The sequence below is a fragment of the Psittacula echo genome (genome assembly GCF_963264785.1).
Source record: "Psittacula echo genome assembly, chromosome: 1".
NCBI lineage: Eukaryota > Metazoa > Chordata > Aves > Psittaciformes > Psittacidae > Psittacula > Psittacula echo.
Window position 1 is genome coordinate 93,026,947 of NC_137735.1, and position 15,727 is coordinate 93,042,673.

At 37.2% G+C, this 15,727-nt stretch overlaps 1 protein-coding gene across 1 annotated transcript in view; it reads right to left on the bottom strand.

The window, feature by feature from the left end:
• MYBPC1 (myosin binding protein C1) overlaps positions 1-15,727 on the bottom strand; it is a gene marked incomplete at its 5' end in the record, with an annotated part of 76,397 nt that overhangs the window by 31,922 nt on the left and 28,748 nt on the right. The window contains 9 exons of the mRNA XM_080628573.1: positions 1,275-1,407; positions 1,766-1,932; positions 5,403-5,459; positions 7,182-7,233; positions 8,533-8,650; positions 9,010-9,158; positions 10,598-10,702; positions 13,254-13,289; positions 14,570-14,605. Coding sequence (XP_080484699.1) covers positions 1,275-1,407; positions 1,766-1,932; positions 5,403-5,459; positions 7,182-7,233; positions 8,533-8,650; positions 9,010-9,158; positions 10,598-10,702; positions 13,254-13,289; positions 14,570-14,605 — 853 coding nt within the window. The remainder of the gene's footprint in view (positions 1-1,274; positions 1,408-1,765; positions 1,933-5,402; positions 5,460-7,181; positions 7,234-8,532; positions 8,651-9,009; positions 9,159-10,597; positions 10,703-13,253; positions 13,290-14,569; positions 14,606-15,727) is intronic.

Genomic DNA, 15,727 nt, shown 5'->3' on the forward strand with positions numbered 1-15,727 from the left:
CTGGCTTGTTGGAAAATCCCAGGCTTAGGTGATATGAAAAAATAAATAAATAAAAATAGAAGAGCAGGCCTTGAAGGATGGCAAAAGGAAAAAAAAAATGGAGTCTGAAACTCTAGATGAGTGAAGATGAAAATAACCAGTAACAGGACACCATCCCCATTCCAACACTCTTAACATTTTTGTGAAGTATAATAATAGCCGAAGTTAAGAAGTTAATATTATGGGTAGGCCAGATGGCACAAGAGATCAGTAATGGGATATGGGGTTTTGGTAATGGGATATGGAGCCTTTCACCTTTCTGTCACCAATTTTGATCTGCTCCAGGTTTTGTAATGACCAAAGCTCATTAGCATCTGACAGCTGCTTCAGCCACCTGGTAGAAATACACCAGAACATTCAATCCAGGTTCTTCTACTTGAGAGGTTTCTATATAGCTGCCTGCAAGACACTTCTGAACTGCTCATGGCAGATACAGGGGCTAAAGAAAAAATATCCTGGTCATTATGCATTTTTTGTCAACTATGAATATTAATCAAAATCCTTCATTGACTTTTGCAGCAATTGAATGAAGGAAATCTGCCCCTTCTTTGTAAGAGGGCTTCTGCTGACTTCCATTTTTTCACAGGATGACAGAAAAAAGATGCTAGGATTTTCTGCTGCTGAGAAACATTTAAACATTACATTGTTGTGCATTACTGGTTGCATGTCATCATTCCTAGATGTGTCTGACTGTGGAATGGGATTTTCTGCACCAGACTGTGAGAGCTGGTTGTGCCCATACCAGGGATTGAGCTTATCTTCTAGTCATTGTTCTACCTGTACTCAAGTGTCTGCACCTGAAAAAATACTTCTCATAGATAAAGCAAGAGTATAAACCAGTATACAGGTGATACAGATGATGAAGCAGCTTGTATTAAACATCTTTCCTCTTAGAACCCAAGTACTGTAGAAAGATTCTGACCATCGAAGTAAGGACAAGTGATTTATTTATTCACAATATTTCTCGATTTTTTAAAAACTACCAAGTAGGACATGGCTTAATTTTTTTTTTTTTGTTGAGGATCTTTAATTCTTTTCACTTGATGCAAAGGAGACAATCTGCATTAGCATTTAGCATTAACATTTAGTGGACTTCTCTATGTCGTGAGCAGTACACCATACTTTGCACATATAATGAAATTCAGAAATAAAATTGGCACAACCTGGGAAAACAGACCTGTCAAAGAAATGCATGTGTACCCATTTTATTGCTTCCATACAATAAAGCCACTTACTTTGCACTTGGTCGTATTTCTTGACCATTTTTATACCACTTGAGTTCCACTGTTGGATCTGCGAGCTCCACCATGAACCTTACTTTACCACCTTTGTCCACCTGATATGCAGGATCGAGACCTTTAGCAAAAGCTGTTGTGGAAGACAAGTGTTATTATAAAAGAAAATCAGATAACAAGAATATGAATGCTGAAATGACACTGCATAAATCTCATCAAAGCTGTCAGAATACATGCACACAATGTTATGGCTCTATATTCTTAAACTAGCCCACATGAATCAATTTATTTTCTAGAAACATTAGAATAAGTGTAAAGCTGTGCAGATCTGACTTCGTGACCAGTTTCAAGCTAGTAGCTCTGCTTAACTCCTTCCAGTAATAAAGCTTGAGTTGTAATGTGCAAGCCCCCTTATGTGGGAATGAAGCAAGTTTGGCTTTTTAAGGTGCATGCTCCTTTAACTACATCAGAATATTCTGCCTTATCCATACCTGCACTCTTCTTCACTTCCCTGCGCATGCGCTTCAGACGCTTTAACATGCCTCTCAGGTCAGTGATACCATACTGAAAAGCAATCTTCTCATATTCACTGGGATTAGCATTCTTCAGGAGCTCCCACACATCTACCTCAGGTTCTTCCTCTTGCTGTTTAATCTCCCTAACAGTAGCAAGATAAAAGTATGGGAGAAGAGTTAGTGAGGCTTTATCACATCATAAAAAAGGTGAAGCTGGATCTACAGTAAGGTTAGAAGCATTTTGATCAAAATTTGAAGGCTGCCATCATATTTTTTTATTTCATTTGATGTGAATTGAATAGCTCAGAATGACATTCACACATTTCTTTATACTTCTTCAAGGTAGAATTTGGCCTTTTCTGGTGTAATCAGTTATGAATTTTTGTATTGCTTCATTATTATTAAAAAAAAACAAACCCAAAACACAACAATGAAAATATAGCACTATAGTAACGTGTGGGTAAATCACACTTAAATAGCTTTTATCTGTTGTAACTTGAATGGAATCTCTAACAATTTATGATGGCATCACTGATATCTGAGTCTAATCTGTACATTTCATAATTATATAAATATGCTTTCAAATCCTAAGTCCCTGTAGCTGCTACTAGGGGTGACTAATGAAAGGACATTGAAATCCAAGGGAATCTGGGTCTGTAGTTACACCAGCGCTTCTCAGTTACTTGAAGTTGGCATATGGATAAGAACTGGAGAAATCCACACCAGCTTGGACTTGCAAGATGGATCTGTTGACTTCCATGTTTATCTCAGTCTTAAGAGCAGGAAGTGTTTTCAGAGGCCTGTGTGAGGCATCACCTTTATACAGAAGATTCAATACCGATTTTACAACCTGCAACTCCAAGCTAAGACAACCAATAAAGAGAAGTAGAATTATTTTCACAATGGCAGCCATTAAATGAGAGAACAATGGAAGCATCCTAAACAAAATGATAATTTCTGAGATTGACAGTTTAGCTCAAAAAAAAGTGAACTGCTAGAACTATCCAGGAATTGGAGCGGAAATCTAGACTTCATTTTCCTGTAAATTCATTAAGATCAGACCAGGATCATTCTGATTTGATCTATTTTGTCAGCGCTTTCGAGAATAGAGCGATGAAATAAATATTTGAGAAATAAGAAATGACTGAGCTTTGGGATAAGACACTGCTAGAACAGAGCTCTATCAAGCCAGATGGAGAATTTTCTTTAAAGTACACAAAACCAGCACAGGGAGTCGCTGAGAATCTCTGCATTGCTGGATGAGAAACTATGGGAAAACACTTTGCTGTTTAATCCATAGGTTTTATTATTTTTCTTAATATGCCAGTGTTATTTTAAAAAAGAAAAAAGCTTCTCACTGAGGAATCTTTGAAATACTTACATTGTTATCTTAGAATTACTGTTAGACAATTGTGGGTTTTATGTTTCTTTCCTTTTACTTTTATCTGTGCTTATGCTTTCTGGAGGGTGACTGTGTAGCAAACACTGGTGTTTCAGTGAGATTCCTTCTGCATGGCAGCAAGTCAAGATCAGCTTGCAAACATATATAAAGTCCGACACGCTCCATGGGGTGTCATTCTCCTCTCCCAGGTCTGGCTGTTTGCCATGCAACGCCTGTCCATGCTAAGGAGGAGTACACTCCATGGGAATCAGGATCACATACCCCTTTAAATGAGGCAGTAGTTGAGAATGAGGATCAGTTAGAATATCCTGATTTTCAACCACCTTGAAATAAGTAATTCCAGATTCTTTTTTCCTGTTGTGTAACTGGTGAACAAATAGAGTAAACCGACTTTGTTTTGAGACCACAATGATGTTTCTGCTGTGTGTAATGGGCAAATAATGCTTGATATTTCCTAAGCAGACCTATCAGACCTAGCTCTCCACAAAATCACTTTTAGATCTTTTCCCCAAAAATGTGCATTTCATTGAAAAATGTACTTTTTTAAAAAAAGGACCTAAATGTTTGAGTGTTTTTGGGATCTTATGCCTTTTGGAATTTCATGCTGTTACTGATCCATTGCATTGATGAAGCATAACCAGTCACAGAGTGGCTTACTGGGATAAGAACTGGTTTGTCTTCCTGCAAGACCAGCACGAAATTTAAAAGTAGGCAGTGTATAGATTCTATGCATTTAGGTCTTTTTAAAAAAACATGTTTCAAGTATTATGCACCATAGGTGAAAAGTTCTATCTATTTCCTTGGTGATATAAGCATAAAAAAGAGAAGGAATACACCTGCAACATTGCCTTTTGAAAAAATGAAATGAAAACGTGTATTTGGCTTCATAAAAATGGATATTACTACCTAATATAATTAGCAATCGTATTCAATTAAGCTCAGAATTATGAGGTTGCATGTCAGTCCCTGGAGCAAGGAGGTGATGAACCAATTAGACCAGTATCAAATAATGGTGTTTAAAAACTGGAAGTTTGCTTTGCCCATTCACCACACAATAGGTATACTGTGTTTATAGGGCTATACAGTATTTTTCTTACAAAACTTGTGAGTTACTTGTTAGTGAAGTGATAATGACTCTTAAATTCTCTTTCCACAAAATCACTAAGACCTGTTACATGCAGCATTCTGTTACACCCCACAGGCAGTCAGGAGAACTCTCGTGGTAAGTTGTATTAGTATGATAAAAAGTCAAACTGAAGATCCTAATTAGGGATGAGAAGATTAAAAACCAAAACCTGGTGATTGTGAATTGGTTCAGGTAATCTTTTCACTGCCTACTTATTCCTTCAGCCTTTCCTTTTTGCTTTATTTACTTAAATATTATCCTCACCATGATGGCCCATGGGCCCATTGTTAACTTTTTATGTAACTAGTGGTAGATGAGATAAAGGCTCTAGTTCCTTTTTGAATTTTCTGTGGTCAGCTGCCATCGATTTCTGTGGCATATAGAAATCCTGTGATAAATTTTTAAAAATAACAAATTAACAATCTTGTCTTAAGCTGTTGAAAGACTAAAAACTGTGTTTAAGATCTGAGGTAGCTAAAGGCATAACTATCATAACACCATATTTTCAAGGCAAACCAGAGAAACACACGACCAAGTTTTTCTCTGTCCCAACATTTAAGTTGAGTAAAACACCACTGAACATTTGTGTACACATATTGAAAGCTTCAAAGAAATAATATCAATTTCTATGGTTTGAAATCATGATATATGCTTTTACATATCTGGATGCTTATAAAACCAAATTAAGATGTATAAAAAGAGGTAAATTTAACTCTTGCATTTTTTACTCTTGCACCAGACTCAATTTTCTGAACTGCTCATCCCAGTGTAGGAAATTGTCCCCCTCTACCCTCCATGCAAACACAAAAGAAATAGAAAGTAAATGAAATGTTATTGGTCTCTTTAGGTTGTGGCTCACTTTTTATCCAGTGCACTCAAATCTGAAGTTTGTTTTCTGCACACTTAAAGGTACAGCTAATTGAACATTTGCAGATCATATTATGAGACTGATAGTTAGAAACATTGAAAGAAAATGAAAGGTAAGAAAATTCTTAAGAAGTTATTAATGCTACACCTGACTCTTTCTGTGTGTGAACCTAGTGGTTTGCAATCCACACCTGCTCACTGCATCACTTGGTTCTCACCTACGTTTCAGGAGACCACTAAAGTCAAGTTCTCCTGCATCTTCTTGTCCTTCACCGCTGTTATTAATAGAAAAAGATTAAATCTTTGTTTAATACAACAAGACTTAGACAACACGCATTGCAAACACTCTAGACAACACACGTTGCAAACGCTCTAGACGACACACATTGCAAATGCTCTATATGTCTCATATAGAATCATAGAATCAGAATGATTAGGGTTGGAAAGGACCTTAAGATCATCAGGTTCCAACTCCCCTGCCATGGGCAGTGACATCTCACACTAGACCATGTCATCCAAGGCTCTGTCCAGACACACGAATTGTATAAATCAACACAAACTTGTATCCTTTTTCACACAAATTATGTTTCCTTGGGCACTTGTGAAAAATAACACAAAGGTTTGTATTGCTTGTTATTATACTTTGATGACAAATTTTTGTAACTGTATACATAAATTTGCCATGATTTGTGTTAGATTTCAGTAACAAATAAATGTAAGCTAATCAACACAACGAGCTTTGTTTCTCATTTCCATAGTGTATGTGTATAAAAACAAAGGGTTTGTGCTGATCTTTTTCTTTGAAAGTAAAACAAAGATTTGCATTGCTAGCTGGTATTTTTAACAATGCATAGCTGTGACAAATACTGATGCATTACACTTAAGATTTAGCCTTTCTCTGAATGAAAGTAGAAATCAGTTAAAAACCAAAGAAATAGTACATCATACATTTTTTACAGATAGAATCACAGTCCTGTGAAGGTGCATTTCTTTCTATAATATGACCTTAAGAAGTAATACCTTATTATAAAGCACATATAGACAAAAGAAATGCCTTTAATATTTGTAAAAAGGGCAAAATCCTGCAAATGTTAGGTCAAATTATGCCAGTATTTCATCCCAGATTTTGCATGCAAAGTAATCATCGATAATCAGAAAGTACTTAGATATCCTAATCCGCTTGTGCAGAACGGGTGTTGCAGGTTTTTTTTAAGATATGCTGAAGAAAGGAGTGCACCTTGAATGTAATATCTTTTGCATTTACTCTTAAAATCAAACCCCTCTAAACAAAAGCAGTTACTTCTGAATCACAGCTTTGCTTGTATGCATAAATTAACAAACTGTGTTTATGCTCTGAATGTTTGTAAAACATTTTCATTCTGAATATTTCTGTCCTTGTAAAACAATTTTTTCAATAATATATAAAAGCATCTATACTATTTTGAATAGATAACAAAACCTGAGACACAATGCTTTATCTTACGTCTTCTGCAATATATTATTTGTAGTTTTCCCATAATGATGGCCCTATGACACAGTTTTTTACTGTACGATAACATAAAGCCAAATCCTATCTCCTTGAAATCAGTGTGAATTTCCTCTCTGCTTTCAATAGGAACAGGACTGAGGCCAGAAACTTTCATATGGTCGTGGACAGCTTTCAGGAAATGTAATAGGATATTTTAGTGAATGAAAATAAAATTTTAAAAACCTCTAAAAAAAGAACCATTTAATTGCCTTAAATAGTCCATACTCCCTTAAAGAAACAATTCTGTAATTTCACAGTAGAGTCTATAATATCATATGTACTGTACATGTGTGATCAAATTCAATTTGCTCTCTACCAACTCCCGTAAACTCCACTTCCTTAATCTTTATTTACAAACAAAATTTCTTAAAGTACTTGATACAATTTTCTGCCAAGACTGATGTGAGTTCTATGCATACTACCAGCATCCATTACTGAGGAGCTTCATAGAACCACTGTACGAAGTTACCTTCTTTTGAAAGCAGATCTGATGTCAATGGATTGGGCAGCCTGGGAAGACTCTATGAAATAACAGTAATACAGGATTTAAAAACTTTATTTGAAATCAATGTAATTTATGTAATCATTGCAACTTGTCTTATGGAATTTGTTCAGTGTCCTGGTAAATGACCACCATTTGTGCTTCTCCTTTGGCAGTAAATTCTGATAAATGCAAAGATGTTCAATGCTGAGCTAAGTTTAATTAATGCATTTCTCTAAACTACTTTTTGCAGTTCTGCATAGATCTCTCTCAGTGGTGTTTCTCTCTGATCCCCTTCCTGCCTGTACACAGGCTCTGGCCTTTTTGTTTTCCCATTCCCTATGCTTTCTCTCCTGCTTGCATCTTGTGCTTTCACAGTATGCTCAGCATCAGAAGAAAGAAACAGTTCTGTCTGCAACTGCTGACTAATTTTGGTCCTCAGTGCAAAGATGAATCCCTCTCGTGTGAATTATCTGTTTGTGCCAGACTGAATCAGATTAAATGGTTCTGATCCATAGCCAGTGAATGGATGCATCCAGGTTGGCCTCTGCCTTGCTCACCTCTGAATACACACACATACCTATGCCCCTCAGGCAGTCAGTCAGCTGCCAAATGTCCCTTTAACTGTGACTGGCTTCCTCTGACTGGTGAACAGTCTGGTCCAGGCCATTCAGTGAGCATGCCTTATGAGAGGGTGAACAACTAGTTCATCCTCTGGCTGCTGGTCCTGGAATTTTGGAAGACATCCATCTTTCTCAGTCTGATCGTGCAGGTATGTGTGCACTGTTGTGCTGGCAGAACTGCTCTCGAAGGAAAAGATAAGCCTGTGTGTTGAGGTTTGCCAGAGTAAGACCTTTTACAACATAGAAGTAGACAAAGGCACTGCTCTCCAGTGCTCTCCACATTGTATTAGTCTTTACTTTGACAAAGAGTGGAAGAAATAGCTTTCTCTAGTATGATCATACCATGACTGATCAGAGTGCAAAGCACTGGCAAGCCAGGAGCACTCCGTGTCCCTCTGTTCAGATGCTGCCAGATGGAGCCTTTCTGAATAGCCTAAGCCTAGCTCTTTGTCTTGTGTGCCAGAGCCTGACTTGAATTCAGTACTAGTTTTATCTGCCAGCTTTTCTAATTTTTGTGTAAATGTCTCACATGCTATCTATCCCAATGTTCATTTAAACAATAACTTGCAGACACTTAAGAAAATTCGCTGAGCACTATGCTAAAAAAGTTCATTGCAAGCATTGCTTCATTTAAAGGTTCTGAACAAAATTAGGTGGCATTTCAGGTTAAAAAAAAATGTCTTTATAAAGCCTTACAGACACAAATGGAGTCTTACCAGTAACTTCAAGGTCAAAAGAGCAACTGTCAAACTTGTCCTTGTAAGATACTTCACAGCGATAGTTCCCTGCATAGTTTTCTTTAGCTTTAATGATATGCATCTCAAATGTGTGAATCTAAAAATCAAACATCATTGTTCATTAATGTGAGGGTTACATTTGCACAAAGCAGAAGTTAAAGGATTAATCTTTCAGACCTAAACCAGGAACAAGGAATAACTTGAATAAAGGGGTCTGGAAAGAAACTGCAACCCAGAAATGGCAATGGAAAACTTTGTCTTTTCTGCCACTACTTGTCCTGAGTGGGGAAAGCAGAAAATTCTGCTTCTAAGCAGGGTCAGAGATCATCACTGAAAACTGCATGGGAAAGGCAGAGTTAGAAGCCACTGCTCTTGAATTTCTACCTGTTGTCTTAAGCTGACCTTTAAGATCTCTTTGGAGCTTTGCCCCATTAAGAAAGAAAAGCAAAGACACACCTTAGTGTGACGCTCAAAAGACTCTTTCAGCTGCAGGTGCTTCCCCGCTTTACTGGCCAGGTCCATCCATTTTCCTTTGAACCACTTAACATTTGGCTTTCGGAGAAGATCTTTGGCTTCCACTTTGGCTATAAATGTAATATTCCCACCTTTTGAAAAGAAAAATTAGTAATGCAGTCATTGAGGAATGTGTAGTCACATCTGTACAAGTTTCTTTTACTACTGCTCCATCCAGTCTCCATGTACTTGCTCTACCATGACAATAAGAATCAGATGGAGTCACACAGGCTATGAAAGTACTGCAGTCTTATAGAGATTAATGATTTGGGGTCTGGAATCCTTCTGCCCTTGTTGATGTGGACCTTGAGACACTGAGAAGCAGGATAAATTAGTTGAGACAAAACTCTATGCTCTCATGGGTAAATTGTTCCCAATATTTGAATTTCCTTGCCTAAAACAAGAACAGGTATTTCTGGGCTACTAGGCAGTTGTAACATGAATAAATTCCAGTCTGGAAAAGAAAGCCTGGAGCTCTTAATGCATTTCTATTATTGATTCTTTAAGCTGAGAAGAGAGGGAAAGAGCCTTCTCTAAACAATAATTTGGGAATTGTAGAAGTTAGCTCAATTTTCAGAACATCACTGCCCAGTCCCTGCTGAGTTTCCATTCTAATACTCATGGGCTTCAGAAAAGAATAACTCCTTATATTTATTTTCTAATTATATTCTCCCAAAATGATAATTTTCTACTCAGAAACTGATAAAAATAATAGGCATACATAAACACACCCCACCCCACCCTCCATCTGACCACTTCTTAGTGTATCAAAGTGCAGAACATTCATAGATATCCTGTACTGAACTTCTCACCATTGCTCCTACCCTGCTTAGGATGCAGCTACCTTACCATGATAGTACGGCTAAGGAGTGCAGTTTGGAAGTGAACCTCCTAACCATCCCCGTTTAGTGTGCTCTGGTTCACAACACAAAAAGTCCTCACAGTGCTTGAACCCGATTCCTCTAGGATGAAATTAAAATCACAGATGTGGTCTGAGTGTTTGCCAGCTGTGCTCCAGCTGGTCATAGGTATATAGGCCACTGGACTAAACCAGTGCTAGTTCGGAGCAAATCCCCCAGAATGGTTACAGTGGGGGTGACCCTATCAGCTTCCCTGCAGAGCTGCTCCTATTAGTCTACTTGCCAATTTACACTCAGCTGTAGGATACACAGGTTGACCTGGCAATCTCGAAGCTGTGCTGCAGGCCTTTGGGTAGATCTTCCTGACATATCAATGACAGTACAGTCAACAGCATTACAGTAACCAGCTCTCTTCTCCAGAAATTATACCTCTTGCCCATTGTGCTTAGTAAACTATTAGATTTTGAGCTTGCCTTGAATTAAACAATTGGGTTTTGCTTCTCTTTGTACAGTTCTTTTTGTCTTTGAGAAGTAGAGCTCACATCCAACTACAATCTGTCTCAGCTGAGGGCAGAAGCTGAGTGTTACAAGAACTGCACATATCTTTCTTGCCTCTGCCTCAGTACCTGTCTCAATGGGAGTGGCTTTTGATTTTGTTTCTAAGCACTTACCAACGCTCACTGAACCACTCTGAGGTTTTTCAATGAATAGAGTGGACATTTGGGAATCATCACGTTTTTCTGATTCTTCTGGAGCTCCTTCTCCAATAGACCATACTAAGATGCAGAGAGAGAGGGAAATGTTAATCATCTGAGTGGGTTTTCCTCCCTCTAAAATGCACTTACCTGAACTTACTGAACTCTCTAACCCTACTACCTTTCTCTTCAGATGTCCTGAAAGATATGTCAGTTTTTGTTCACACTGACATCCACTGCTTGGCTGTCACATTGTGTACAGTTCCTGCAAGAATGCTACCTCTGTGGTGACAGAAAACGAAACTATCAGGGAGGAAGAGAGGGGAACCTGATCAGCCAAGATGGGTACTGAGCAACTCGAATGGCACCAGCATTCAACCATGAGTGCTTTACAGAGGAAATGCACAAAGGTCAGCTCTTTGTTTTTCAGAAGAGATGAGGTTCTGAAAACACAAACAGCTATAAGCACAAAAAAACCACATATGATATGCAGTGTCACTGGGTCTCTCTCAAACCCAAACTCAGTCAATTGTACAAGCTATTTTTTATTCTTTGTCCTTAAAATAAGGCAGGGATGAAGCTTATTGTTGAACCTTGTTCTTTTTTACCATGATAGAAACAGAAAGTTAGGATCAGTCAGTGCTGTATCCTGCCATGTGCATTGGCTGAGTTCTACAGAAAAAAAAAGTTTGTCAGAGGGAAATGATTGTGTCATGTGTTCAGGCACAGCATCTTCTCTTCTGGACATTGGGATTTTGGAACTGAAAAGGAGCAATTGTACTGAGAGAAGCAGCAAGTGAGCAGTTTCCCCAGGGTGAAAAACAGTCTGAGCTCAGCTGTTCATTTCTGGTCTTTCTGCTCATCTGAGCAGTCCTGGCTTTGTGCTATGCAGTTATATCTCAGGCAAAATACACGAAAAACCATGGCTGAAGCTGATTCTGAATAGAAAAGACAGGGAAAGCAAGGCAGCAAACTTCTGTCTGCTTCCTGCTCCCTTTCTGCAGAAAGGCAAAGCATGTGTCTCATTTCCCAAATGCCACCTCTCCTTTTTTTGAGGAGTTATTGCCAGTGCATAGGGGAAACTGAGTAAAGCCATTGTTGCCATGGTAGCACTGAAGAGCGGAGCAAACGTGGAAGTGCACAGCTGTAATTAACAAAGCTATTGGTCTCTTTCAACTCAGAGCTGCAACTCCCTTGCTCCCCTTGAGCTTCTTGTTTCAGAAGTGAAGGTAGATTTTTATAGCGTATCCAATGCTCTTTTCATTTTGGTTTCATAACTAGCATAAATGAGGAACCAGCCACACAACACTTCTCCCTTAGTCAAACCCTGGACTTGAAATTAAAAGTTCCTTTCCCTGCTCAGCATTTTCTGTAGAAAGTCATTTTCCTAAAGTCAGAATTGTAGAGGCTACGGCTACAGGAATCCTTTTAACTCATGAAGATCTCCATCACTCATGAATTCAACGCAACTTGTGACAACAGTGGGAAATGCAACCAGACTGTTTTGATTATCCCAAAGTCTATTAGGAATTTTTAAAAGATATAGAAATGCTAGATTGCTTTGCTATGAAATCTTTACCTTTCAATCTTTCAGTAAATTATGGGTGGTGTAGCTAACACATCTGTGTATGTTTGCTTGTACAATATTACAGGTAAAGACATTCATGTATATACACACATGTATATACACATATATGAAAACATATATACAGACATACATGAACACAAATATATATATAGATACACATCTATATATACTCTCTCTGTAATCTGTATGTTTAGATTATGCCAGTATAACTTGGTAGTATATGGAAACAACGTAAGAACAAACGATAGTTACTGGTATAAACAGAATGAGGTGACAATGCTCGGTACAGGACCTGGTCACATGCAGTAACCTAACACGTCACAGGGTGAAATGGAAAAAGGGTATTAATAAAAGGAAGAAGCTTACATAGAGTCATTAATTTGGTACCACATAAAATAACACCTAAATATTATCATCACCTTTAGATATTAACATTTTCCTGTTTATTAAACAAACAGAACAAAACGTGGGTTTGACGTTGGCTCAGGGGACTGGCATAGGCGGCTATGCCAGGTCAATAACCATGGTTGAAGTACCTGCTGCTCATTTTGTTCCAGAGGCTGCAAATCCTGAAACCACAAAAGTGGGTGTAGTATGCGTTACCTGCCAGGGTAGGAAGAAAGAGGTTATAACTTTCCTAAGTTTTTCCCACCATCCTTTGAGCTGTGAGAAGAAGCCATTCTCCTACAGTCTCCTGGGGCCTGTGTGTGGGATTCAGGTAAGCCACTGTCACCCTGTATGCTGAGGAGGAAGGGAATAGCTGCATATCTATCTATATAGAAGTAGGTATAGATAGATAGGTATGTATGTATGTGTAAAATACTGATACATGTCCTGTCTTGTACAGCAGAGCTGTCTCTCACTCCTTGTTTAGCTGCTAGAAACCTATTTGTTTTGATACTTAAAAGCATTTCCACAGCTATAGTTTGAGGCTGTATAAACAATGAAAACAAAAATAAGTATTGGCTTTAAGATTTAAAGTATTAAGAATAATTGTATTAGTTAATTTTGGAGTGCTTCATCATGTTTTTCAGGAGGTCTCACCTGAATCTTTTCTTTCTGCTGGCTTAGACATCCCATCTGAAAGGGAAGAGCAATTTAGATGACACCAGCTCAGAGATCACAGCCTAACTAACCTCACTGAGATTTTAAGAACATTAATTCTTCATGCAAGAAGATTAGACTAGATATTTAAGAACATACCCATGAGGAACTACTTGAATACCAGAAAAAGGAAGTGAAGAGCTAAGAAAAAAACTCAGAAATCTTTTCCCCTTTCCCTAGAAAATGTAAATTAGTTTAGTTAAATTCCCATTCAAGTTTTTCTTGTTAGTAGTTCATATTTAGAAGGATTCCATGAGGCTAATGTATTTTTCATGACCTGTGTATTTTCAGAAAATAGATGAATTTATATTGTTCAATGTTTATCTGAGAGGATAGTACTTTGAATTATTTAAATAGCCTATTTATTTATCTAGGTTAAGCAAAATAGTGACAGTCAAAATGACATTTTAGGGGGTTGTGATTACGATATTATTTATATATTTAGGGTTTACCAATCAGGTACTCTAGTACTGTAAAGTAATGTACTGCCACTGACTTTACAGATAGCATTCAGTCCAAAGTTAATAACACAAATTCTTCTGGGAGAAATCAGGAAAAACATGATCATTTAGGGGAGTAAAAGTAATTAAAAGCATAAAAACTATTTTTCACTTGAAACACTTCGAAGTGTTTTCTAGTGTTCAAAACTCTGTTTCATTCAATTTATTTTTTAAAATCTTATTAAGCAAGCAATGGAGAGTTTCTGCCTATGTCACATCAATCATGATGGACCTCTGTGCTGCTGCTTTTCTTTTACTGACAGCAACCAAAGGCATTTTACTTGCCAGCTTGGCAGCAATGCCTTGGAGTAGTACGTTCAAACTACCTTGTAGGTCTTATGGCCTAACGTGAGGTGATAAATAATTATGTGGATAAACCTTTTCTGAACTCATACATAAGGCATCTGTCTAATTTTAATTCTGGAATTTTCTCTCAAGACTAACCTGAAAAATGCATTTCATGTCTGTTGATAGAAAAAGACAAGGGCAGCTGCTTTCAGAGCTGCGAACCAATATTTTACCTTTATTTGTCAGTCCTTCCATAGACCTCAAGTCAGGACCGGAAAGGAACTTATCTGCTATGAAGGTCTTGTACTTCTGAACAGAGTTCAATTTAATGTAGTGCACTTCAAGAAACTTTTTTCTCTAATTAGTCTGTTTTGAGTTCAGTCTAATGGTTTGGACTCTTTCTTCATTAACAGTCAAGAGAAAAGTACATACATACATACACACACAAAGCACTACCACGGTCCTAACCTGCTGGTGGAGTACTAACTGAAGTATCATCTTCATCTGTGAAAAGAAATACAAATAAAAAGCTACATAAAGAACCTGAAAGCACAGGGGATCATCTGCTTTCTAACAACTATGTGAAAACGTAAAACCTGCAAAAGAAAAGGAAAGAAATCATAATAGTCAGGAGCATTCACAATGAAAGTTTCAAACTGATGAAGAAAGCTTTGCATAATTCAGTAGCTGAAATGGTAAACCTTAATGTTTCAAGCAAGTAGAAGAAAAATGAGATGTGGAGAGGGATCTATTATTAAATCATGAGTTTATATGAAAGCTGCTGAGTGGTTCTGTTTGTTAGAGATGGAATCCACAGTAAATACAAAAAAAGCCACAATGAAATCAAGGTCAATCACATATCTGACCTGAAGAAGATGCCATTTCTCTGATGACCATGTCTGCAATTAAAATGTGCACCATATATGCATTCAGCATTATTAAATCAAGATATGCAACATTTAAAACCAGAACCCTATATTTATACTTTGTAATTTCCATGTTAGAATAGTAAATTAAAATGCAAGGAATAAACAACTAATTTTTCCTATATTTCAGCATAATAAATGACAAAAGTATTACCATTACGTTGGATTTTACTTTTAATCACACTAAAAATTGACCATCATCAGGTATTAAATCACTATAAGCAATTGTTAATCAGATATCTTAAAATGCTTAATCTCGTACAGCACATTGAGGTACATATTTATAGGAATTAAAAGTGTGAGAAAAAAAAGTGATACTGGCATTAGACCTGAAATACTGTAAACATAATGAGAAAACCAGAATAGGTTAAAGACTATCTTTACAAGAGTTTTCTACATCCCTTTGAATTTTCGATGTTCACTAGAAACCTCAGAGATGCCAGTTTCCAATAAAAATATGCAAAAAGCCTTAGTGCCTTAAAAGCTTAATTAAAAAAAAAAGTCAAACAAAAAACCAATATAGCATTTGAAGAGCTAGAAAAAACTAAACATATTTAGGATTTAATACATATGTACTGTAAATATAACGTCTTTTGAACAGTATCAGAAAATCATCTGGAGAACATTTCAAAATTGAAAAGACAGTTGAACAAGAACAACTTTGGCAAAATATTAACCCACCTTATTAAAGAGTTATTTT